Source organism: Homalodisca vitripennis, unplaced genomic scaffold (genome assembly GCF_021130785.1).
Source record: "Homalodisca vitripennis isolate AUS2020 unplaced genomic scaffold, UT_GWSS_2.1 ScUCBcl_149;HRSCAF=1392, whole genome shotgun sequence".
In the NCBI taxonomy this organism is placed as follows: domain Eukaryota; kingdom Metazoa; phylum Arthropoda; class Insecta; order Hemiptera; family Cicadellidae; genus Homalodisca; species Homalodisca vitripennis.
The window spans coordinates 91,441-118,608 of NW_025776279.1; the positions used below are offsets into that span (position 1 = coordinate 91,441).

A 27,168-nucleotide genomic window follows, 5' to 3' on the forward strand; every position below is an offset into this window, starting at 1 on the left:
TGAGAATTTGTTTTCAAAAGCCATTACAATCGCTTTTAAAATTCTTTCATCAACATCTTTAAATTTGAAAAAAATTGAGGCTTGAGATGGTTTTTCATGACTTGATTGATTAACAAAATCTTTCTGAATACAGTAGAGTCCCGACAATCCGAACTAATTGGGACCGAACCTTGTTCGGATTGACGGGAAATTCGGACTAGGCGGAATTTTTGTTTAAATAGTACCATTTATCAACTTTCAAGTGCAATTTACGTGGTTTTAAAACAATTAAATGCATACAATTGTACCGTTTTTATAGCACATATTTTAAATTTATATGGAGCTAATACTTTATAAATTAAACAACTTTTCGGAAATACTTGGTTTATTCCGAAATTCAAGTTTACCAAAAAAATTAACAAAGTTTACAAAACTTTTGATTCGATTTTCTTCAAAACTTCACACAATCGAACAAATCTAATTAAGAGTCTGATTAAAAATGAATTAAAATTAAAATGAAACTAAAAATTTATACTTCTCAAAAAAATGGTTTAAATTAACAAAATAAAATAAAAGTTCTCTTCTCAAAATACTCAAAATCAATATAACACAAAACTTGATATTAACTTTATGACCAAAATTTAATTCACAATACTTCAAAAAATGTAATTAATTCTCAGACTCTGAAAGATGGGAAACTTTAGAAATTTTAATTACAACAGTATAAAAAATCAAAGATATTAACTAAACCCTGGTACGGGACTTACTACTTTGAAGATTACGGAGGCTGATAGGGATTTAATACGCACTGAAGAAAAATTAAAAAAACTTGAATTAAATTTACACGCGATAAAAAATGGAATTACTCTAAATCCCACACTATAGGGTTAGAGGAAGAGCTGCGATTCTCAACAGGACCTTGTCGTCGTGGCTTCAAGACTCGAACTGAATCCTCCAGCGAGCCGGAGGAACGCATCACCCGATACGTCACTGACCGATCAGCTGATTGCCGGTCCAACTGAACAAACAAAGTCCCCGCACACCGCGTCTAGTTAATAAGAGCCTACTTCCTACCGCGATTCAGCATAAATGAAGTTGAACTATGGTACATATTTTTCCCTAGCCCGAAGCTGCAATCACGGTAGGAACCTAAAACCTTTAAAACACTCATCCCGGACTAAGTACAATAATATCCCTCCACATGCACACTTTTAAATAACAATTCTTTTGTACTTATCACTACGTGGAGGCTGTGATGTGTAGTCCGAGGGGTGATGTGGTAGAAGGTGTCCGACGTCCAGTGTGGGTCCCCAGGTAGCCATCGCAGAGGGATGTGGTAGGTGAGGAGTAGAGGCAGGTAGCTTCTCCAATGATTGTACGGCCGGTGCAGTGCGGCGGCCTCGTTGATCTCGTGGTTGGCTGGCTCTGGTTCCCTAATAGCACTGCTACCTGCTCCTCCAATCTAATAACAATTTCAGCCAGCGAGGCATTGAGCTCTTGGAGGACATTTCCTTTTACAAAATATTCCCTCCGTATAATTGTATGGCTGTCAGTCTTTCACGGTGTTCTTATTGTACGCCTGCGCCAGTGTCACGAATGTAAACCATTACCAGATGTTTGTTAATTACAATACAATCAATTTACAGGGATTACAATGGCACAATAATCAATTGTTTACACACAATAAACCTCATATAGTGATAAAAAAAAAATCAATATTACCCTGTCCTTCTACATTTGAAGGAACAGGGAAGAAATATCACTATCAATACAACTCATTGTATACCAAAAAATATTACCCTGTCCTTCTCTATTGGAAGGAACAGGGGACAACAACACCACAACATTACCAAAATTACCCTGTCCTTCTACATTTGAAGGAACAGGGAAGAAATATATCTCATGATATATCACAATACCTCTGTTGTATTAATTTCATACACCATTAATGCCATTCATTGTCCCTGAAAATTACATGGTTTACAACAACACTCCTAATCACACACTTACACTGGCATTTTATATTATGACTTCTCATCTTAGCCATACAATTTTCTGAAATAAAAACGTCGTCACATCACCCTTTCATATTCCAATATTTATTTGTATTATTATAATAAACTACTGGACTCTCATACTTAACTTGTTTTGTGTTTTGGGCCAAATTAATACATAAATATATAATCAATTCTTGAAGTTAATTTAGAAATAAATTATATTGTCATTTTATTGTTTTTAGAACCCATCTTCAATTCCTTTTCAACAATATAATTGTCCTGAAAATAAAACATACTGACCTTTGCCGGGGGGGAGTTAATGTTTATTGAGTTCTAAAATTTCACATTTCGAATTTAAATTTAAATTTAGAAATATTCACCTTTTAAGAAAAAACAACCTATCTTTATTTAAAAAAAAAAAACACATTTAACCAGGATCGATATTTCATTATTATCTCCGATAAGCATTTATATCAGTGAGTTCAATCATATTGCCCAGTCCTTTCTTTACTATCGAGTCATAAATACTTTCACTTATCAGGCTCACTTTTGTTTTCACTTATCAGGGTTCACTTCGCTTTCACTTATCAGCTTCAGTTGTAATAAAACTTTATGATACGGACTCTTACAAACTAATACTTTTACAACGGGCAGGGGCTTGGGCACATCCGGACCTTTTTATGTTTACACCAGGAAGCGCTCACAATACTCCTATCTCCTGCCCTCATTGTTCTTGACCCTTTCTACAATAACTATAATTATTTTATTATTTATTAGTTTACCCCCTTTCAGATTACAAGCACTGTCCCTAATATTAAATTTCAAAGTGTACCTTCACATTTTCCTAAGATTATGACGGTGTCGTATTTAAAAGCATTTCCGTCCCTAAAATTTATTTCAAATATTAATTCCTTTTTTAGCAACAGATCTACATGCGCTAGCTCCATTTTTATTTTAAAATAATTTTCTTAAAATAAATCAAATATTCCAAACTGACAATATTATTCTAAGTCCTCAGTCTTACACACTACACAAAATTATGCAGGTTTATACACAATGTTCAAGTTCATAGTCATACAAGTCTTATACAAGATTTACACACACTTACAGGTATCAGACAAGTTTATGCAAGTTTACAAGTTCTTTCCTGTAAATAACCTGTTGTACAAGTTTATGCTCAAAAAGAAATAGCAGATTGGCGCAAATTTATGTACCGTTTTTATAGCACAGATTTTAAATTTATATGGAGCTAATACTTTATAAATTAAACAACTTTTTCGGAAATACTTGGTTTATTCCGAAATTCAAGTTTACCAAAAAAAATTAACAAAGTTTTACAAACTTTTGATTCGATTTTCTTCAAAACTTCACACAATCGAACAAAATCTAATTAAGAGTCTGATTAAAAATGAATTAAAATTAAAATGAAACTAAAAATTTATACTTCTCAAAAAAATGGTTTTAAATTAACAAAATAAAATAAAAGTTCTCTTCTCAAATACTCAAAATCAATATAACACAAAACTTGATATTAACTTTATGACCAAAATTTAATTCACAATACTTCAAAAAATGTAATTAATTCTCAGACTCTGAAAGATGGGAAACTTTAGAAATTTTAATTACAACAGTATAAAAAAATCAAAGATATTAACTAAAACCCTGGTACGGGACTTACTACTTTGAAGATTACGGAGGCTGATAGGGATTTAATACGCACTGAAGAAAAATTAAAAAACTTGAATTAAATTTACACGCGATAAAAAATGGAATTACTCTAAATCCCACACTATAGGGTTAGAGGAAGAGCTGCGATTCTCAACAGGACCTTGTCGTCGTGGCTTCAAGACTCGAACTGAATCCTCCAGCGAGCCGGGAGGAACGCATCACCCGATACGTCACTGACCGATCAGCTGATTGCCGGTCCAAACTGAACAAACAAAGTCCCCGCACCGCGTCTAGTTAATAAGAGCCTACTTCCTACCGCGATTCAGCATAAATTGAAGTTGAACTAATGGTACACAATTAATCAAATGCAATAAACAATAGTAAGTACGTATTAAACGTAGTAATAATATTACAGCTTCCTGTCTTTGTACGGTAACATCGCGTGGTCGAAACTGAGTGCCATTGTTTTGTGCGTAATGAATCTAGTAGAAGCCACCTGTCTGTGGTGGGCGGGGCGAGTTGGTCGGTGACCTTGAAACAGTGTGGCGCGCAAAACTATTGGACTGCCACTACCCTCACCCTATCCCCTCCACCACCCACCCCGGTGACGAGTGGCGAGACGACAGTTTAGTGCAATCTTCCATACGCGCAGCACGTGCTCTTACTGTGTATTCTGTAGTTTGTGGTTTGCAGTTTTGTTTGTTCTTTGCTCTGCTCTGTGCGTATATCCGATATCATTATGGCTAGTAAACGTAAAACACAACTCGTGTACGTTAAAAGAAAAACTCGAAGTTTCTCAAAAGACTAGACAATGGTGAAAGTGCTACTCAACTTTCAATTGAATTTGGTGTCGGTAAAGCGACGATCAGTGAAAAAGAAGCGGGCAAAAATCGAACAATTTTGCTCTGTTACAAGTGAAAAACACTCTAGAAAAACGTCAAACTACTACTGTGTCATCGTATGACAAACTCGATGAAGCACTTTTACTTGTGGTTTTCTCAAGAGAGACAAAAAGGCATTCCCATTACCGGCCCTCTTATTAAAGAAAAGGCTTCTACTAAACATCCTTATGGGAGAGGCGATCCGTCATTTTCGGCTAGTTGCGATTTTTTAGATCGGTGGAAAAAAAAGGCACGGTATCAGGCAACTGACTGTAACTGGCGAAAAGATGTCTGCAGACAGCAACGCAGCCGCAGAGTATCTTCAGGAGTTCAAAGAAATTACATCCTCCTACTCACCCCAGCAAGTGTACAACGCTGATGAAACGGGGCTAAATTTCAAAGCGTTGCCAACAAAGAGCCTAGCTTCAAGAGAAGAAAAAGTCCGCTCCAGGATTTAAAATGGATAAGCAACGACTAACCGTATTAGCATGCAGCAACGCTTTCCGCCACCAATAAGATACCTTTGATGGTTATCGATAAATTGAGGTTACCCAAAAAACCTCTATGTTTTAAAAACATGAATATGAACGCTCTGCCGGTTTACTATAAAAACCAAAAGAAAGCTTGGATGGATCGTGCTTTGTTTCAAGAATGGTTTGAGAAACAATTTGTGCCCAACGTGAGAGCCTACAATGAAGAAAATGGACTGCCTGATAGAGCGTTGTTTACTCATAGATAACGCTCCGTCCCATCCGGATGACTTAGAGCTGGTTATTGGTGATATAAAAAGCCATTTTTCTACCACCGAACGTTACTTCGATCATACAACCAATGGACCAAGGAGTTCTACAAGCGTTGAAGCAAAATTATCGGAAAAAGCTGCTCCGAAGCCTGCTTGAGGAAAATGAAGACCTCACAATTCTCCAAAAGCTTAAGAAAATCACGATCAAAGATGTAATTTTCTGGGTGGCAGAGGCTTGGGAGAACACAAGCGTAGGAGCTCTGCAGAAATCTTGGAAAAATCTTTGGCCTGATCTGCAGTTTGTTGAAGAGGTTGTTCCACCGGTAAATGAATGCGAACTTCTTCCTCTTGTAAAAAAAAAATACCGGGATGCGAAAATGTAGAGAAGGAGTGTGTTTGATGAGTGGACGGCTGTAGATGACAAAGCTTCGAGGAGTACACAGACGAAGACATCGGTGGCACAGGTGCAAGGAGTCCCAGCTGATGACTCATCATGTAGCAGTGAGGATGAGGGAGACGCCCAAACTACCGATATTGTTCCACACAGCGCAGCTGCAAGTGCCTTTGACCTCGCTCTACGCTACGTCGAGCAACATGCCGCTGCTACTCCAATGACGTAATGTTCATTCGGCGTTGGCGAAACATTGCATCGTCCAGTCGTTTTAGTGTGTTGCGTCAAAAGAAGATCACTGACTTTAGGTCTTAAGAAAGTGTTGGGTTTTGCAGTGTTTTGTTTTACGTTTTTATCCCTTATTGTGTCCAAGTTAAAGTACAAATTATTTGCTAAGCCTTGCGTAGGGGTTTGTTACATTATAAATACAGTGCAGTACAGTACTATGTTTCATTTATTAACAGTATAAAATTTCCGTACAATGTATGTATCATCTAACGTTTCAAATGTAATTTCAGTTTCTATATGTCAGTAAGTAAATGCTTTGAGAAATAAAACTTACGTTTTACTATAATAACTGGTTTTAATTTATTTTCCTGCCTTTTTTAGCAATTTTATATTTTCTCCTAGCCGTGTTTCGGATTAGGCGGATTTTCGGATTGGCGGGGTTCGGATCGGCGGGACTCTACTGTATTTGGAAGCACAAATCTATCAACAACATTTATAAAAAAATCATTAAATATATTACCAACAAGAATTGGGTCTGATATGGATGTGCCATCCCGGACTAATTGTATGTTATCAGTGATCTTGGCGCCATTGTTGATTTCAGATTTGATAATTTTCCAAGTTGATTTCGACTTATTTGTAGATTTCTTAATTTTACTGTCAAAAAACCTTTTTTTGTTGTTGTTTATTTGAATTTTATTTTCAATTTTTAGTTGCTTAATTAATTGTTTTAAATCATTAGTTTTCCAAACCCTATATGTTTTCTCCAATTGCGCAATTTTTTCCTTTTTAATCTTTACATCATCTGAAATCCAACTATTTAGGTTTTTCTCTTTTTCAACAGATAATAATTTAGGAAAGCTAATTTCAAAAACATGAACAAATATTGAGTAAAAAACATCATACTTAGTTTCTACGCTAGCCTGGTAAACTTCTAACCAATTTTCACTAGCCAATAGCCTTAAAAATAAATCTGTGTTAGTTTTTGAAAACTTTCTACAATACCTTTTATTCACATAATGAAGAGTATTTTGTACACCAAAAATTTCAAACAATTGCCCATCATGGTCTGATATACATGTTATAAGGCCAGATGTTTTTAATTTCTTAGTTGTAATATTAGTGAGGAAGTTATCTATGCTGGTTTCTGACTCGGAGGTAACTCTAGTAAGAAAATTTACTTTATAAACTAAGTTATAAGAATTTAAAATACTAACAAAGTTCCTATATGTATTGTCTTTGTTCAACACATTGATGTTAAAATCTCCTGCTATGATAATATTCCTGAATTTATCATTTAATGTATTACATAACAAATCAAGTCTACTTAGAAAAGATTCAAGTAGCCCTTGCTGTGGGGATCTATAAATACATGCTAAAATAAATGAAAATGTATTTACAGTAATTTCTGATAAGCAACATTCAAATTCTTTTTCGGCTGTAAGATCTTGGACTTCAGGAATTAATAATTTTTTACTTTTAATGTTACTTCTAACTAAGATCAATACACCACCACCAAGTGAGATAGACCTTGTAAAAAATGAACATATTTTATAATTTGGAATATTTAGATACAGGATTTCTGCTTCAGTCATTTTATGTTCAGATATTGCTACTACATCTGGTTGGATTTCTTCTAAATTAATTTTTAATATATTAATACGTGATGATAAGTGTTGAACATTTTGATGTAATATTTTTAATGGTTGAAGTTGAATGTTGTCAAAATTTTGTTTATTTTTGGAATTTAGTTTGATATTGGTTTCAGTAGCCTATATTTTAAATGATGGTAGTTTTTCATTCCTGATAGTGTAAAATGATTACTGTTATTTGAACTTAATAGTGCATTATTATGAGCCAGATCAATAACATTCAAACTATTATATCTATATGCAGAACAGTTTTCATTGTCATAAAAGTTTAGTTTAAACCTGAAAAAGATGAACAAAAATCACTGACACCATATTGCCCATGATTCACCTCACTTTCACCAGACACTGCTTCCAAGTGTTGTTTGGATTGGAAATCAAGATGATCCTGATGTAGGGCCATCTCCTTGTCTCCTTGTGGTCCTAGGTTTGTAGTTATGGTTGATGACAGTGGTTGAAGTGAAGAGGTCTCAGGCTGCATGTGATCAACAACAAACGATGATGGTGTAGCTTGCGGATACTTTGACAAAATATTGTATTTTAAATCAGTGATAAATTCATCATGTGTTAATCCATTCCATAATACTCTGGAGGACCACTGGTTGTACAATATGATGTCCACAGAAGCTCCAGTAAGGTGATGAAATTTCATTATTTTGGTTACAAAGTGTTCTATGGATATTTTATCACGAACGCAACCCACAGCCGAACATATAAGCCTTGTAAAACCTCTTCTCTTAAAATCAATTGAGAAATCCTCAAAAGCTTTATCATAATCAGTCAAAGTAGGTTTATTTTTGTATTTATCCTTTGTAATCAATGAATAGATTCCAGCTCCATCAGGGACTTGTTGATAAGCAAGGTGACTGGTTATGCAGTTTGAAGCAAGTGGTCTTCCAAATTGTTGTTTGAAAATCACTGCAACACCAGCAGTCATCTGTCGCTCATTCTCAAAGTCGCCAGAAATACAGTGTGCAAACGCAGTTTTTTCACAGTCTTTATGTTCAGTAATTATTCCAGTCATGTTCTTTTCTATTATTTTTACTGGAGGTTGAACTCTCTCATACTTGAAATGTAATTCTTGACTGTTCCACCAAGTAAGGGCTTTTAAAATAATGCGAGCCAATTTTGTTGTGCCTTGCATGTTTAAGTGCAGACCATGGACAGTATAGTGTTGTCGACCCAAATGATTAAGATTAATAATGTAAACTCCATCAATCCTGGCAGCTATCTCCATGATGTAGTTATTTACTTTTTGTATTTGATCGTTTTCCGGACCATTAAGAATTTTGTCGTACCTATTAGGTACAGTACATAAGAAAACAGGTCTGGTTACAGTAAGCACTTTTAGTTTACTTTCTAAACTCTCATAGATTTCATTAAAGTTTTCTTTAAGACTATCATTTGTTCCGCCAAGAACTACTAATGGGCTACTTTACTTTCTTCATCAATTTTAGCTGAGTCGATGACTTGCAGAAGAGTTGTGTTTGGTCTGACATAGCCAAAAGCATTTACTCTTCCTTCACACAGTTCTGTAATTTTTGGAGCAAGATTTTTACCTTGGCTGTCAGAGCAAATTGTAACGTTGGTTTTTAAAACTTTGTATTCTACTGGCTTTTTGAGATTTTTTTGTGTGTTTTAGAGTTGTTTGTTTTTTTAATGTTATGAAAAATATGCTCTGAGAAATTCATTTTCAGTTTGGGTTTATTACGGTTTACAACTCTTGGTTTTTGAATTGCACTTCCAGATTTAAATTTGTTTTCTTTTTCACACTTACCATACTTTACCATCATTAATGAAACAACAGCATTGTTACTGATTTTATACAAGTTGTAAATCACGTAGGATAGAAGAGAGCGTTTTTGTATGATGTCAGACTGGGTTAAAATAGTTTTTCGAATAAACTCTGTATTTATTGTGTCCGAAGTCATTATATTGTGAACAATGGACTCCACTGTCCAGCACATAAATACTCCACAATCATGACTGTTTGACTGCTGCGGCCCACCAAGATCTAAAAAAATTGATTGGCATTGTCTTGTTTAAATAAGTGTTTAGCCTGTTTGCAACCGAGAGAGCAGAACTTTGGTTGTATGTACCAGAAGAGTCAAAATGTAAAAATTTTTGTTCAGACCCAACATATACTAGTGTACTCCAGTGTGAGCCACTATCAGATTGTGTTAAATTAACAGAGTCATTTATTGGTAGAATGATGTAACATTTTTCCTTTATATTAAGTGGTTCTAGCATGAAATGGAAGTCATTAATATTTTTTATTGCATGAACAATGAGTGGATTGATTATGATGCCCGATTTTTTATCCAGAAACCTATCATTTAACATTTGAAAATACGGCTGAATTGTCAAGTCAGTGAGCCATTTATCGTTCAAAAGCTCATCAGAAACTAACAACATTTTTACAGCTTCAATTTCAGTCTGTGTTTCAATACTTGAAAACTGTACAGGAGTTTCCACAGCGGAATCAGAAGAATTTGAACTAATGGTTGAGGCAGTTTCTGATAAAATATCATTATTTTGAATTTTAGATGGGTTTTCCATATTTAAAAGCGGTAGAGGGGATTCACAAACAGAATCAGAAACATTCAACTTCATACTCATGTTTGACTTGGTTGATTTTTCACCCTTACTAGCTTTCTTAATGCTAACATTTTTTCTTGAGGTAAAATTAAAATCATCAAGTTTTAAATTTAATTTTTTTATTTTAATGTATTCTTCCAGTTCTTTTTTTGATCGTAACACTTTACCACCAGGGGTTGTTACTTTTATATCAGTTATTTTACCTCGATGTACTCCACTTTTCCTAACTGTTTCTTCAATTTTACATCCTGAGAGAAGAGATTTATTCGTACATTGGTCACTCAAGGAAGTATCCATAAAATTATTTTAACGTCCAAGTGATAATAAATCAGAGTATTTTATTATGAAGAAAAAATGCAAGTATTATTGTAAATAAAATACGGTGTCAGCATTTATTAAATAAATATGGAAACACTATTAGTGGCTGAGAAAGTCTTAATGTTATCTGCTGCACAACAATGAGGTTCAAAGTACACCAGTTGAGTCATTAACAGCTGATGGCAAGCTGTACAGGTTATCCCTTCACTGCTTGTGTATGCTTGAAAATCCAATATTGTTGAAGTATTGCAGGAAACAACTACTGTAGTCAAATTTCTGAGTTTATCTTTGTGAAATAAAATAATTTTAGATCACAAAACGTCTTCTTAGGTCACAGTCACAAATACTTATTGAAAAAGAGTGCTTATCTTGGAATTGAAAATGAGTTTTGTAAAGAAACAAATGAAAATGTGCAGTGATAAAAACATGTGCTTTTTAGAAATTCTGTTACAGGTAATATTTATAATTAATTATTTGTTTGAAACTATAATAAATGTTAACTTTTAACTGTTTCAAAAGTTAAGGATACTTTACCACAGATTTTCCCACAACTTCAGCACTGTTTTACTAAAATGTTCCCTAAATAAAATTGTTGTATGATACAAGTAATTTTAACTGGTCAACTCTATATCATATGTGTGTCATGTGTGTCATTGTTGAGAACAAGTGATAGTCACTTGGTGCAAGATCCGGGCTGTATGGTGGATGAGGAAACGACCCCCACTGGAATGATTCGAGAACTTCACGTGAGCAATTTGCCGTGTGAGGTCGAGCGTTATCATGAATCAACAGAATTTTCTAGCTCAACTTTGACAAACTGATACTACATGCACCTAGTGGTTACCAGTTGGCAAGTGCCTTTTGTAGGAAGAGTCACATTCATGGAGGTTCTGCACTATGTGTACATGTAAATTATGAATTTAAAATAATACCTGTACCCTTCCTCAGATTGTTTGTTCCTACATGAAAATAAATTACTGATGGACTAGTCCCAATGTACTGCAACAATCATGGAATATAGCTGTGTAAAACTGTCAATCTTGAAGAGGCATAAAAGGGAAAGCTGCTTTCAAGTCTCGTTTTTTTGTTCAGAGATCTCTCCTGTACAGTTTAATACTTTGGATTTGAATTCCAATACAGATGTACCATTTCCAAGGGCAATTTTTTGTTTTATGGTGCTTTTTCTTCATTTTATTTCTGTAATCTTAAAAATGGTCAGTTATTTATAGTAAGGGAGCCGGGATGCTAAATTTGCAGTGACTAAAGCGTCATGGGGGCCTGTAAGATTGTGAAGATTAAGTTTTAAAACGAAAAAAGTTTATGTTAAGTTTTTTATTTCAGTGTGGAGGAAAGCGTGGACAAATTTTCAAAAAAAAAAAAAAAAAAAAAACATTTACATGGAAATACTTGAGCACGTCAGAAATTCATAATGTATACGCGCTATGTCTTTCTGATAATCAAGCGATATTAATCTGAAGAGCAATTACAATAGACAATAGACAATATTCTTTATTTGTTGTTTCTTTAAGAAATACAATTGCGTCAATAGTATATAATAACAAAAACTTAGATTAATATTTCTTGCTTTACAAATATTGATATGGTATTTATAGAAAATCGAAGAACTCCTTCAATGAATATACAGGTCGTTCCATCAGCCAGTCTCGAAAATGTCTTTTCAGTTCGTTCCCTTTCTTGTTCTTGAGATTTGGTGGTAGTGCATTAATGATTTTGCGTCCAATGTAAGAAGGTTTTTTGCTGAATTGCGATGTGTGGTGTACAGGGAGAATGTAGTCCGTTGCTCGTCTGGTGTGGTATGAGTGAGCATTTTCATTTCTAGGAAGGTCCATCTGGCTGGTGTAGATGACGACTGCATGGATGTATAGTGCTATGACAGTAAGAAGCTGCAGGGATTTGAAAGCTTCTCTGCAGCTTTCCCTAGGGCTGAGGCTATAGAGTGCCCTTACAGCTTTTTTCTGGAGTACCAGGATTTTGTTGAGATTGGTTTCAGATGTTCCTCCCCATGAAATTAAGCCATATCTGAGGTGGGACTCCACTACAGCATAGTATGCTGTCTTTGCCGTCTCCAAACCTCCTATCCACTTCATTCGCTTTACCACATAAATGCCAGATGAAAGTTTTTTGGTCAGATCGCATATGTGATCTGTGCAGGAGAGGTCAGCATTAATTGTTAGGCCTAGCAGTTTTGCCTTTTTTTCAACTAAAATATTAGGTATTTTTGGAATCTGCTCTTGTCTTCTGCTAAAATTGATCTGGGTGGTTTTGGATTGATTTATGACCAGATCGTTTTGAAGGCAGTATTGGAGTGATTTTTCTGTTGCTGATGAAATATTCAAAATTAGATTTTGTGCTGTGTTATTTGTAAACAAAAGAATTGTGTCGTCTGCATACATAATGGTTTCTACAGAATTGTCATTGATAAAACTTGGAAAATCGTTTGTAAAAAGTATGAACAAAAAGGGGCCTAAAACTGAGCCTTGAGGCACTCCTCTACTTACTGTGAGTTGTCTTGATCTATACACGCATTTACTCCCATTTACATTTTGTTGAATCTCAACTATTTACTTGCGTCCTTTCAGGTAGCTAGTCACCTAATCTTTCGCCAAGCCTCCAAAACCTAGGGCTGAAATCTTTTTCAAGATAAGATCATGATCTAGACAATCGAAAGCCTTACTGTAGTCTAATAGGACAGCTGATACGTGTTTGTGGTCTTCTAATTTATCTATGACGTATTCAATTAGATTAGTGACAGCTGTGGTGGTGGATCGTCCTTTGAGATAGCCATGTTGGTTCTTTGTTATTAGATTATATCTGTCCAGATGTTGTAACATTCTTGAGAGTGCTACCTTTTCTATTATTTTTGAGAAAGTTGGTATTAGTGAAATGGGACGGTAATTTTCAGGTTTAGTGATGGATCCTTTTTTGTGCTTTGGGTATATTTTTGATATTTTTAAGGGGGATGGAAACTGGCCTGAGGAAAACGATTGATTTATTATGGTAACCAGTGGTGGTGCTAGTTGTTTGGTACAGTGTTTTACTAATTTTGAAGGAATTTCATCAATTCCACATGATAATTTAGTTTTCAGGGAAGCTATCACTCCCAAGACTTCTTTAACAGTTGTTGGTGTTAAAATTAGTGATAGACAATTTCTTTGTGGAAGCAAAATCGGATGAGTTATGGCTGTGTATTTCAGATGTTCTCTATTTTCGCCTAATGTGGAATCTGCTATTTGGGAAAAGTATTGGTTGAAATGTTCGGCTATTTCGGCGGGGTTGTCTGTTATGTTTCCTTCTATCTCCATCTTCAGTGTTGAATTTTCTTTCTGTTGCTTACTTTGCTTTTCTGAGTTTATTATGTCCCAAACGGCTTTAGACTTATTGTCAAGAGTTAGTGATGTAGTTAGCAGCCATATGTTGTTTGAGACTCCTAAGCTTGAGATCGTAGGCTTTCTTTTTTGCTGCCATGTATGTTCTATCATGTTCATTTCTGGTGAGCTCATATCTTTGTAAGGCAATTAGAAAATCTTCTTTTAGTATTTTCGACTCTTGGTCATACTGAACTTTTAGTCTGCCCCTCGGCTTTGCTCTTACTTTTTTGCTAGGGCATATATGGTCCAATATTTGTCTGACAGTTGTCTGAAATGTTCTGTATGCCTCTTCAACATCAGGGGCATTGTGTACCAGTTCCCACTTTTCCATTTCGAATTCCTGTTTTAAGCTATTAAGGTTTTTTATTGAGAAAATTCTTTTTTGTGTAGCTTCTTTTGTAGGGAAGACTTCTCTTTCCACTGCAATAGAACAGATTTGGCCAGTGTGATCCGACATTCCACCTTGGATCACTGAAAAGTCGACTGCATCTTCAGGTATGTTGGTACAGATGCAGTCTATTGATGTTGTAGAATGATTAGTAATTCTTGTCGCTGGAAGGGGAAGCCGCCTGACTCCAAAAACCAGCAGTTAATCTTCGAAAATAGTATTATTCGTGTTAACAGTTAGCCTGTCTATGTTGATGTCGCCCATTAAGATAAGAAGTTTTGCCTCAGCTGTAAATGAGGTAAGTATATCTGATATAATGTTGATAGCTACATTAGCTTGTCCTCCTGGTGTCCAATAAACCCCTAGAATGTAGAGAGTTTTTTTCTTGATTTTTATCTTTGTTAATGCAGCTTCGCATACCAGTTCTTGACAACTGTTTGCCATGTTGATTGCTTCTGTTTTTGCAGTTTCTGTTTCCTTAATGTAGATTGCAACTCCTCCCAATCTATGGTCTTTTCTACTGTAGTGTGTAATTAAATTGTAACCACTAATCTTAGTGAGTAATAGTTTATCTGAGTTTAATCCATGTTCAGTAAGTATTAATATGGTTGGATGTAGGTCACTCAATAGATGGTTTATTCTTTCCACCTTTTTTGATAGTCCTTGGAATGTTCTGATGAAAGATGGTGATAGGTTTTTTCCTTGTTTTCTTTAAGAGGTGTTTTGGCTTTCTTGTATAATTTCTAAAAAAGTATTTGAAGTATTTCCAGGTACGATATCTGAAGGAGTGCTAGTTAATGGAGTCTTGGTCATGCTGTCATCTGGTGAGCTGTTTGTTTTTCTTAAGATTTTCTCCATATGTTCTTTCAAAAAATCTTCAAAAGTTTTGTCTATAAGTAGAGTTGCTGTCATTGGGGGTTTGCTATGTACTCAAAAGTTACCGAAAGTTTTTATGTTTGCACGAACTATTGTTTTTTCGGGGTCTGTGTCCATCTGTCTTTGTTCTTGTAATTCTTTATTTTTGGCTATCTGTAGAGAGACACTAAAATAATTTCCTTTCTTTGAACTTGAATTTTTCACAGCCCTATTCAAGCGGTTTGGTGTTTGAAATTGCTTAAACAAAGGTGTTCTACTAGTAGGCTTTGCAGGTGTTGTATTAGTTTGGTCATGCAGGTCACGTTGATAGGAATTATTTTGAAAAATCTTCACTGTTGATTCTAGGTGGTCCTGTCTGCACTTAAGTTTGGTCAGTTTGATCATAATTTGTAGTGTGTCTCTTTGTTTAGTGATATTAGGGTTGTTTGTTTGGGTTTCGGAGTCGATGGCATTAACTTTGATTTCAGTGCAGCCACTGTTATCTGTTCTACTCTGTAGCATTTTAATGGTATTTTCGAGCTGCTTAATTTTCTCTTCAAGTCTGCATATTATTTTTTTTTTACTTAGGTCTTGTTCTTCAAAGGTGTTTTCTAGAGCAGCCTGTAGCTGCTTTTCTTTCGAGAGTTGGTTTTCAACTTCGGTCAATTTTTCAGCTAGCAGGGTGTTTCGGCTGTGTAAGGCTTCATTTTGAGCTTCTAGTTCTTTTATCTTTGCTTGATAGGTTAGCTCTGACAGAGTGTGTTGATCGGTTATCTGTTGTGCCAGTTTGAAGTTCCTTAGAGTTAGAGAATTCAGGTCCTGCTTAAGTTTACAGTTTTCCGCTAGTAGGGCATTGCCTGCTTCGGCGGCCAGTGTCAGGGAAGTTTCTAGGTCGTCAACGTCATTAAAATGTTGTATCTTAGTATGGACAACCTCAACTAAATCCTTGCTATTGTTTAACATCTCTAGCTCTTGTATTAAACTCTCATTTGTTCTGGAGCTACCTTCAACTCTTTGTGCAGTATTACTGAGGTCTAGTTCTTCGCAACCTGGTGATTTATTTTGGCTGTTGTCTATTAGAGGTTTACTTAGAAGAGAGGTTTTAAAAACTTGTTCTGCTTCTCTAAGGGCCTCGTTAAACTTTTTATTTTTGAAATTGTCCGTTTTTGGCTTTCCATGAATTAAATTATATTCTGCATACAGGCACATGTCGCTTTGTTTAATGGAGGCAGTAGTATTGTCTCCAAAGAATGTGACACTGTATTTAGTGATATTGTCAATTTTTAAAATGTCTTGTATAACTGCTGGCCAGTAAGGATGGCCTCTTATTTTGGCGAAAACTATAACGCCCACATCATACAAAGTACCATTGTTTGATGCCATTTTCGGGATCTGGGAAAAAAATTAATTGTACTGAGTTGTTTAGGTTATTTTCAGAGAAGTAGAAAAGTAGGTTTGGTAATTGAAAATACTGTTTTTTTATAACGGTGGACGGTGGCCATAAAAAGGGATAGAAAAAAGGAAAAAAAAGTTATTTGAGCGTGCCAGATATTCAGAGGGAATGTTAAGTAAACTAAAAAAAGTATCCTATTTAAATGACTGAAGATTTGGACGTGATCGAAAGTCATGACAGATTTGTGAAAATGTAAAAAAATGCGGTCTTAAAATACTCGAGCACGTCAGATATTTATACAGGCGGTTCAATTCGATGTCCTGACCATTCTAAATGATAATCTGACAATAATGTGGAGGAATATTGTTCATCTGACCATTTGAAAAAAAAAAAAAATTTCACATGTTTCTTTTCCACAAAATACACATTTCACACTTATATCACTCATTATTGTAATGTATATAAAACTTATTGCATTAAACAATCAAATAAATAAATAAAAATATACTTCTAAAAAAACATGTTGTTATTGTGATCATCTGAGATGGCATTATGGCGGTATATGGTAGTGTGCAGATGGTGCGAGAGAGTGAAAGACAGAGAAAGAGTGAGAAGGAAAGAGAGGCGCAGAGTGGGAAATATACAGTTCTCAGCGGCTGTACGCTCCACCCTTTATTTATGGTTTTAGCTACCTCACCCCATGAAAATCGTCAGATTATATTTTGTCCGCAATTCTTAAAAGATTTCCTTCAAAATAAAAAAAAATTCAATCGCGCTTGAGTATTTTGAGGTAACATTATTTTTTTTACACCTTTGTGACTTGCCTATTTCCTTATACTACGCTTTAATCGTCAGGTTATTGAAATCTACACCGTTCTACATGTACTTAACTTACTTTGTATTTATCTGACGCCCACAAGTTTTTCTGAGGATCGATTTTTTTCTACTAGTCTGACGGTCTGCCCTCAACGCAGACCCCTATATTAAAGGTTCATATGTGCTAGGGGTACATTACGGAGTACGACATTTCTCCCCATATAATTTTATGACGCGCTCTAGTAACGCGAAAAATCCCCGCTTGGGCTCCCCTACTATTAGTTTAGTTGTAAAGATTGCAATATTGTACATATATTGGGGAAATAAAAAAAATGCATTCGTTCATTCACCATTTCCTGAAAAAGTTGATAGTTTTACTCTTTCTTGTTGGTGTACAATCATACTTTTGTTAGAACAGTTCACTGGCTGTTAAGGGTCATGATTTGTTTAAAAAAAGACAAGTTGAAGGGTTTGTGAAAATTCCAGGTAAGCTACTTTAGTATATGGAATAATCTTGTAGTTAAAAAGTTTAGATGTGCTTGCATAATCTTTAAAATCACTAGGTTTTAATTGAATTATCCAGTAAGGATTGTATTGATTTATTTGCTTTCATAGCCAAATCAGTCCAATTGGGGAGTAAAATTCAGTTTTTGACTTGGCCCTCTCTATGCAACTGTGCACACAGCCAACCTCTTGCACGCAAGAATGTCTTAACAAAGAATATTTTATTTTCAAAGATGTTGTCTCGTAGGCAGTCTTGAATAGCGTTAGACACGATAGAATTGTGATTCTGAGGAATACAAGAATTGGACCAAACATCTACTCTGTTACATTGTTCTCATCAATAACACAATCTAATGTTTTTCTAAATGCACTTGGTAAGTCATTACCTGAACGGCCAGTGCAGTTTTGATACCTGTGTGTAATACATTTTTTTGTTACTGAAAAGTGTGCAGTTAGATTGTACATGTTTATTTTTCCTAGATAAAATAAAGAGCTTATTTCAGTATGAGGAGTCAGGATTACATTTTGTAGGTCTACAAAAATAACTGGAGTACTTTTACTTCTTTTTTTTTGGGCGTTTCTCATTTTAGTTTTCAAAAACTGCTGCCTTTCATAATCTTCATTTTACTCTCTTCAGTTAGTGTCGGTCTGGCGTGCTAATTTAAACTTTTCACAAAGATCACACCAATCTAATTTGAGTACATGAAATCCTAAATTGAATTCCGTGGCAAAAATTTTGTAGTTCAGATTTTGTAACAAGAATGATACCTTTAACTTTACACTGTTTGAAACACTTAGGTCTGATTCTAGATTAAGTCTTTTTGTATTCGCCCTACAATAGTGCGATTCAATTTCATGGAATCACTTAATATGGTCTCTGGCTGAATTAACGTCTCCTTCTGGCCTACATCTACTATAATTACTCTAACCTCTGGAGTAGCTGTGTTTGTTGCAACATCCTTACTATTATGTGCTGTGTATACTGGTTTCTGAGATGTTCCTAATGTTGATATATAAAATGTTTTACAGACTTGTATTTTTTCACCTTTGATGGTAAAATATTATTTAAAGGAATATTGTCTTTTTGATGTTTGTTTGTTTTTGAAACCTGAGTTGTAAGCAAACATTTTCTGATTGTTTTAGATCTCCTAATTGACGGCTAATTGTTTTAGATCTCCTAATTGACGGCTTTTTCTTTTAAGTTTTGCTGTGATAAAAGTTCACTAGTGCTAATAATGAAATGTTATTTTTTCTGTTAAAGATGGCAAAGAATAAAAAGAGTCATAAACAAATGTACCCTCATCTTCCGATATTCTGTTTTGGCACCTATACTTGCATTTAGTTGACGGCCTTTGGGTTTCACATGTTTACCTTTTCTGTTTAGATACGATTTTCCAGACTGATGTGCACCCTTCCTAAAACTTGCTTTCCATGTTTAGTGATTTCAGATCCTCTTTCAACCATTCTTGTTTAGTTTGGTTTCTACAACTCTAAAAATAATAAAATACTAATTTAGTCTATTCTGTTAAATAATAATTAAGATAATATATTCTAAATATACATTTATACGACACTAAGACAAATATTTTGAATTCCCAAATCAATGACAAGCTGTCCATTGTGTTTCCATTGTTGGGGAAAAGACAATCAACTTGGCAGTCTTACTCTGCTTACACATGATTACACATTTAGTCATTAATGTTTGACAAAGCCTTGCTAATTCTTAGTCTCAAATCTTGAATGTTTTACACTTTTTAAGGTATATAAACTTGGTCTTAAACATATCCTCAAAGAAAAAATCACATGATGTTATTTGAGTGGGTTGTGCGATGCCAGAAAATGGTGCCATGGCCAGTCCACGATGAGGGAAAGTGTTTTCAAGTGATTCTTCCACGATTAAGTTCCTGAGCGGAGGGTTTGTATCTGTTGAAAAATACAGTAACTAGGGTTCACAGTGTTGTGGTGATGGATAGTTTTCTATCAACTACTATGCAGAGATAATTATTGCATGTTCGAAATAATGTTATTTGGCAGAACAATCCTTGATGGTGGATGTGGATGCATAGCATGTTCTAAATATTCTTTGCTTTATAATATCCTAATTTGTGTCTAGGTACCATTCATCACGCTAAGCTTTCTCTTGTACTGTACATATAAATGTGATATAAAGCTGCTGCTTTTTGTAGGTTATGTTTTGAGGTTAAGACGTTAGAGCAAACAATAATGGTACATGTAATATATACAAGTAAAATTAAATAACTTATAATTTCATAAACCCTACCATAATGTGATGCTAAATACTATCTAAATTTAACTGTTGCTTAGTATTTTTTGGGACATAGTGTACAATTCACTATTTAAAACAAAACTTGAACCTGTTTGCTGTTTGTTAGTGATGTATTACTTAACGTCACGTCCAACGGTGAAGGGGCAGGTGCAGTTGAGAGGACATCTGTTGATTGCTAGGAGACGTCAAGAAAAAAATTGTAAAGCTGTACATATTACTTTTTTGAAAAGTCTCCTTTGGCGTGTTTTGTTAAAAAGTTTTTCCTAAGCACTGTTTACTTTTTTGCATACATTTGTTTTAATGTAAATACAAATCATAAAACAGTGTAAAATTATTATTTTATTATTAGTGGCGTAATATTGATTTTAAATCTGGATGTTTCTATAGCAACAAACTTTTGTTTTATTGGTGCCAAGTGCATAAAGGTTTGACAATCCATTGTTGACCTTAGTTTTTTGTGGAAAAGTATAATACTATAAGTGAATTATGTTTATAATTGCATAGCCTTTCCTGCGTTATAGGTATTAAAACAATACATATGTACAATTTTGTATGAAACTCGAAAAGTTTTAAAAATAAATTTGTACTAACACATTTTAAAAATATAGGCTATTGTGTTTTATTTTCACTAGAAAAATATGCATATTTCTTTAATTTATTACAAAAAATGAATGTTTGTTATTGTTTGTTACAACAATTTTTTCCAAAAAGCTTGTGCAAATGTAAAGAAATTAGCCGGTCAGTTTAAGGTAATAATATAACACAATAGCTAGTGCACTTAATTTGTTTGGAAAGATTTAAATTAGAGAATAATTGCCTTGAAATGTTAATATTCTACTCAAAAGATGTAAATATCCGTTAAATATCTTATATATATATATATATATTTATTATATATCTTAAATAAATATATATAGTTTCAATTGTTTTACTGTAATTATTTGATTTGATTTATATGTAGATGGCTGACGGAGAGGATTGGGGAGTGGACGAGCCCATACTGACTGCTGACACCATACCAGTGGCTCAGGATCCAGAACTGCCTGAAATCAAACTGTTCTGTCGTTGGAACTGTGATGATATGCAAGTTTCTGACATGTGCCTTCAGGTATTTTTTTATTTTTTTTTGGCATCTTGTGATTAGATTTAATGTTTACTCTGTTCGCCATTTTAAAAAGCAGCAACTCGTTTAATAGAGTATCGCTAGTCTGCATCATATCTGAATTGAAATGAAAGACAGTTTATTTCTGTTATAATTACAATACTATTACAATTAGTATTAATATATGAATTGATAATTACGAGGGCTGTTCGGAAAGTAGATTACGTTTTGTAATTAAAAATTAACAAAGTATAGGAAAAAATTTTTATTATACATTTGAAAGCCACACTTAAATACTACTTTTCAAAATAGTCGCCATTCAAATTTAGGCAGATCATATCGATGGATGAGCTTGACAATGCCTTCCTCATAAAATTCTGCCGCCTGTGTCTTCAACCAGTTTGTCACTTCTTGCTGCAGCTCTGTGTCGTCGTCAAAGCGCTGCGTTGCCAGCCACTTCTTCATTCAATTCAATTCAACTTTATTCAAGACTCATACAATGTACACATACAGTATAAATACAGAATAGCGTCAACCATTACATTACAATATCCATTTATTGATTAAATAAAGCAGTTTGCCTCAAAATGTCATTGAAATGATTTTACAATTCTGCTACTATTTACAATATGTCATATCAACTACTAAATTGTTGGATGAACTAAGTTACCTCAAAATATTCTTTAAATGAGTATACTGATTTTTCAATTAAAAATGACTTTAACTTTGTTTTAAATATGCTAATTTGTGAAATTTTTAGAAATGTTTTTGGAAGAAATAACAAGAATTTGGATCCTATAGCAGTGGGTTTTTTTATTAAAAAGTTCTAAGTTATGTTTTGGGATTGATGGATAATTTCTATGGCGAGTGTTATAATCATGATTTGCTCCTAATTTAGGTATACTATCTTCATTTGATTTCACAAGCATTATAGTTTGAAAAATATATAGACCATATACAGTAAGGATTCTTAATTTAGAAAAATGCTGTTTGACAGATTCATTTCGTTCCAAATTTAACATTATTCTAATAGCTTTTTTTTGTTGGTGAAGAATTCGGTCTAGATTTTTTGTTGTTGTAGCTCCATACATGCTTATACCATAAGACATGTGTGAATTGATTAGTGTAAAATAAATATTTTTCAAGGTTTCAATATTACATACCCTTGACATTTGTCGTAGAGCGTATAGACCAGAGGACATTTTATTTACTACATGGTCAACATGTTTATCCCAACTTAAGTGTTGGTCCAATATTAGTCCAAGAAATTTTGAATTTTCTACTTGATTCAGTTTTGAATTTTCTAGATAAATATTTGGCTTTAATTTTGATCTAGTTTGTTTTGTACAGAATGAAATAAAATTTGATTTATTTATATTTATTAGGAGATTTTTAGTGTCTGAATATTCTTTTACAGTTGTAAGACTTAGAGATGATTTAAGCTCAATTTCTTCTTGACTTTTACCTGAAATTGTGATGTTGGTATCATCAGCGTAGAGGCACACTGACCCATCCACCTGTATCACACCCGGAAACCCCCTTAAATAGCAAAGAAATAGAAGAGGGCCAAGTATAGATCCCTGTGGGACACCATGTTTTATAGTTTGAAGATTTGAATAAAAATTTTGTGTATATTTATATTTGCTGTTTAAATAACTAAAACTATTTTGAATTTGAATACATTGTTGTCGGTTTTTTAAATATGATTTGAACCATTCATGTTCCTTACTCTTAATATTTAAATTGTAAAGTACCTTAAGTAATTCATCGTGGGACACACTGTCAAATGCTTTGGAATAGTCAAGGAAGATTCCAATGACTTTTTCATTCCTGTCAACCAAATCTATTATTAATTCAATGAAATTAACACCAGCAGTTATCGTAGATTTTTGTGGTCGGAAACCATGTTGCTGATCATCCAATATGTGATTACTTTCCAGGTAATCCAAAAGTTGATTATATACTACTTTTTCAAAAATTTTAGAAAACACAGGTAATAAAGATATAGGTCTGTAACTTGTTGGACTATTTAAATCCCCCTTTTTATAGAGTGGAACAACTTTAGCAATTTTTAATTTGGATGGGAAAAAGCCAGATATTAATGATGAATTGATTATGTGGGTTAATGGTTTGGAGATTAGCGGAAAAGACTGTTTAATGATAGTGATTGGTATATCATCAATTCCTGTTGAGAATTTGTTTTCAAAAGCCATTACAATCGCTTTTAAAATTCTTTCATCAACATCTTTAAATTTGAAAAAAATTGAGGCTTGAGATGGTTTTTCATGACTCGATTGATTAACAAAATCTTTCTGAATACAGTAGAAGTCCCGACAATCCGAACTAATTGGGACCGAACCTTGTTCGGATTGACGGGAAATTCGGACTAGGCGGATTTTTGTTAAATAGTACCATTTATCAACTTTCAAGTGCAATTTACGTGGTTTTTAAAACAATTAAATGCATACAATTGTACCTTTTTATAGCACATATTTTAAATTTATATGGAGCTAATACTTTATAAATTAAACAACTTTTCGGAAATACTTGGTTTATTCCGAAATTCAAGTTTAACCAAAAAAATTAACAAAGTTTACAAACTTTTGATTCGATTTTCTTCAAAACTTCACACAATCGAACAAATCTAATTAAGAGTCTGATTAAAAATGAATTAAAATTAAAATGAAACTAAAAATTTATACTTCTCAAAAAATGGTTTAAATTAACAAAAATAAAATAAAAGTTCTCTTCTCAAAATACTCAAAAAATCAATATAACACAAAACTTGATATTAACTTTATGACCAAAATTTAATTCACAATACTTCAAAAAATGTAATTAATTCTCAGACTCTGAAAGATGGGAAACTTTAGAAATTTTAATTACAACAGTATAAAAAATCAAAGATATTAACTAAACCCTGGTACGGGACTTACTACTTTGAAGATTACGGAGGCTGATAGGGATTTAATACGCACTGAAGAAAAATTAAAAAACTTGAATTAAATTTACACGCGATAAAAAATGGAATTACTCTAAATCCCACCACTATAGGGTTAGAGGAAGAGCTGCGATTCTCAACAGGACCTTGTCGTCGTGGCTTCAAGACTCGAACTGAATCCCTCCAGCGAGCCGGGAGGAACGCATCACCCGATACGTCACTGACCGATCAGCTGATTGCCGGTCCAACTGAACAAACAAAGTCCCCGCACCGCGTCTAGTTAATAAGAGCCTACTTCCTACCGCGATTCAGCATAAATGAAGTTGAACTATGGTACATATTTTCCCTAGCCCGAAGCTGCAATCACGGTAGGAACCAAAACTTTAAACACTCATCCCGACTAAGTACAATAATATCCCTCCACATGCACACTTTTAAATAACAATTCTTTTGTACTTATCACTACGTGGAGAGGCTGTGATGTGTAGTCCGAGGGGTGATGTGGTAGAAGGTGTCCGACGTCCAGTGTGGGTCCCCAGGTAGCCATCGCAGAGGGATGTGGTAGGTGAGGAGTAGAGGCAGGTAGCTTCTCCCAATGATTGTACGGCCGGTGCAGTGCGGCGGCCTCGTTGATCTCGTGGTTGGCTGGCTCTGGTTCCCTAATAGCACTGCTACCTGCTCCTCCAATCTAATAACAATTTCAGCCAGCGAGGCATTGAGCTCTTGGAGGACATTCCTTTTACAAAATAATTCCCTCCGTATAATTGTATGGCTGTCAGTCTTTCACGGTGTTCTTATTGTACGCCTGCGCCAGTGTCACGAATGTAAACCATTACCAGATGTTGTTAATTACAATACAATCAATTTACAGGGATTACAATGGCACAATAATCAATTGTTTACACACAATAAACCTCATATAGTGATAAAAAAAAATCAATATTACCCTGTCCTTCTACATTTGAAGGAACAGGGAAGAAATATCACTATCAATACAACTCATTGTATACCAAAAAATATTACCCTGTCCTTCTCTATTGGAAGGAACAGGGACAACAACACCACAACATTACCAAAATTACCCTGTCCTTCTACATTTTGAAGGAACAGGGAAGAAAAATATCTCATGATATATCACAATAACCTCTGTGTATTAATTTCATACACCATTAAATGCCATTCATTGTCCCTGAAAATTACATGGTTTACAACAACACTCCCTATCACACACTTACACTGGCATTTTATATTATGACTTCTCATCTTAGCCATACAATTTTCTGAAATAAAAACGTCGTCACATCACCCTTTTCATATTCCAATATTTATTTGTATTATTATAATAAACTACTGGACTCTCATACTTTAACTTGTTTTGTGTTTTGGGCCAAATTAATACATAAATATATAATCAATTCTTGAAGTTAATTTAGAAATAAATTATATTGTCATTTTATTGTTTTTTAGACCCATCTTCAATTCCTTTTCAACAATATAATTGTCCTGAAAATAAAACATACTGACCTTTTGCCGGGGGGAGTTAATGTTTATTGAGTTCTAAAAATTTCACATTTCGAATTTAAATTTAAATTTAGAAATATTCACCTTTTAAGAAAAAACAACCTATCTTTATTTAAAAAAAAAAAAACACATTTAACCAGGATCGATATTTCATTATTATCTCCGATAAGCATTTATATCAGTGAGTTCAATCATATTGCCCAGTCCTTTCTTTACTATCGAGTCATAAATACTTTCACTTATCAGGCTCACTTTGTTTTCACTTATCAGGGTTCACTTCGCTTTCACTTATCAGCTTCAGTTGTAATAAAACTTTTATGATACGGACTCTTACAAACTAATACTTTTACAACGGGCAGGGGCTTGGGCACATCCGGACCTTTTTTATGTTTACACAGGAAGCGCTCACAATACTCCTATCTCCTGCCCTCATTGTTCTTGACCCTTTCTACAATAACTATAATTATTTTATTTATTGTTTACCCCCTTTCAGATTACAAGCACTGTCCCTAATATTAAATTTCAAAGTGTACCTTCACATTTTCCTAAGATTATGACGGTGTCGTATTTAAAAGCATTTCCGTCCCTAAAATTTTATTTCAAATATTAATTCCTTTTTGAGCAACAGATCTACATGCGCTAGCTCCATTTTTATTTTAAAATAATTTTCTTAAAATAAATCAAATATTCCAAACTGACAATATTATTCTAAGTCCTCAGTCTTACACACTACACAAAATTATGCAGGTTTATACACAATGTTCAAGTTCATACAAGTCTTATACAAGTTACACACACTTACAGGTATCAGAACAAGTTTATGCAAGTTTACAAGTTCTTTCCTGTAAATAACCTGTTGTACAAGTTTTATGCTCAAAAAGAAATAGCAGATTGGCGCAAATTATGTACCGTTATTTTATAGCACATATTTTAAATTTATATGGAGCTAATACTTTATAAATTAAACAACTTTTTCGGAAATACTTGGTTTATTCCGAAATTCAAGTTTACCAAAAAAATTAACAAAGTTTACAAACTTTTGATTCGATTTTCTTCAAAACTTCACACAATCGAACAAATCTAATTAAGAGTCTGATTAAAAATGAATTAAAATTAAAATGAAACTAAAAATTTATACTTCTCAAAAAATGGTTTAAATTAACAAAATAAAATAAAAGTTCTCTTCTCAAAATACTCAAAATCAATATAACACAAAACTTGATATTAACTTTATGACCAAAATTTAATTCACAATACTTCAAAAAATGTAATTAAATTCTCAGACTCTGAAAGATGGAAACTTTAGAAATTTTAATTACAACAGTATAAAAATCAAAGATATTAACTAAACCCTGGTACGGGACCTTACTACTTTGAAGATTACGGAGGCTGATAGGGATTTAATACGCACTGAAGAAAAATTAAAAAACTTGAATTAAATTTACACGCGATAAAAAATGGAATTACTCTAAATCCCACACTATAGGGTTAGAGGAAGAGCTGCGATTCTCAACAGGACCT

General features: G+C 34.0%; 1 protein-coding gene across 1 annotated transcript in view; it reads left to right on the forward strand.

Moving 5' to 3' along the window:
- LOC124370399 overlaps positions 1-27,168 on the forward strand; it is a 119,088-nt gene that overhangs the window by 27,708 nt on the left and 64,212 nt on the right. The window contains exon 3 of the mRNA XM_046828684.1: positions 21,045-21,191. Coding sequence (XP_046684640.1) covers positions 21,045-21,191 — 147 coding nt within the window. The remainder of the gene's footprint in view (positions 1-21,044; positions 21,192-27,168) is intronic.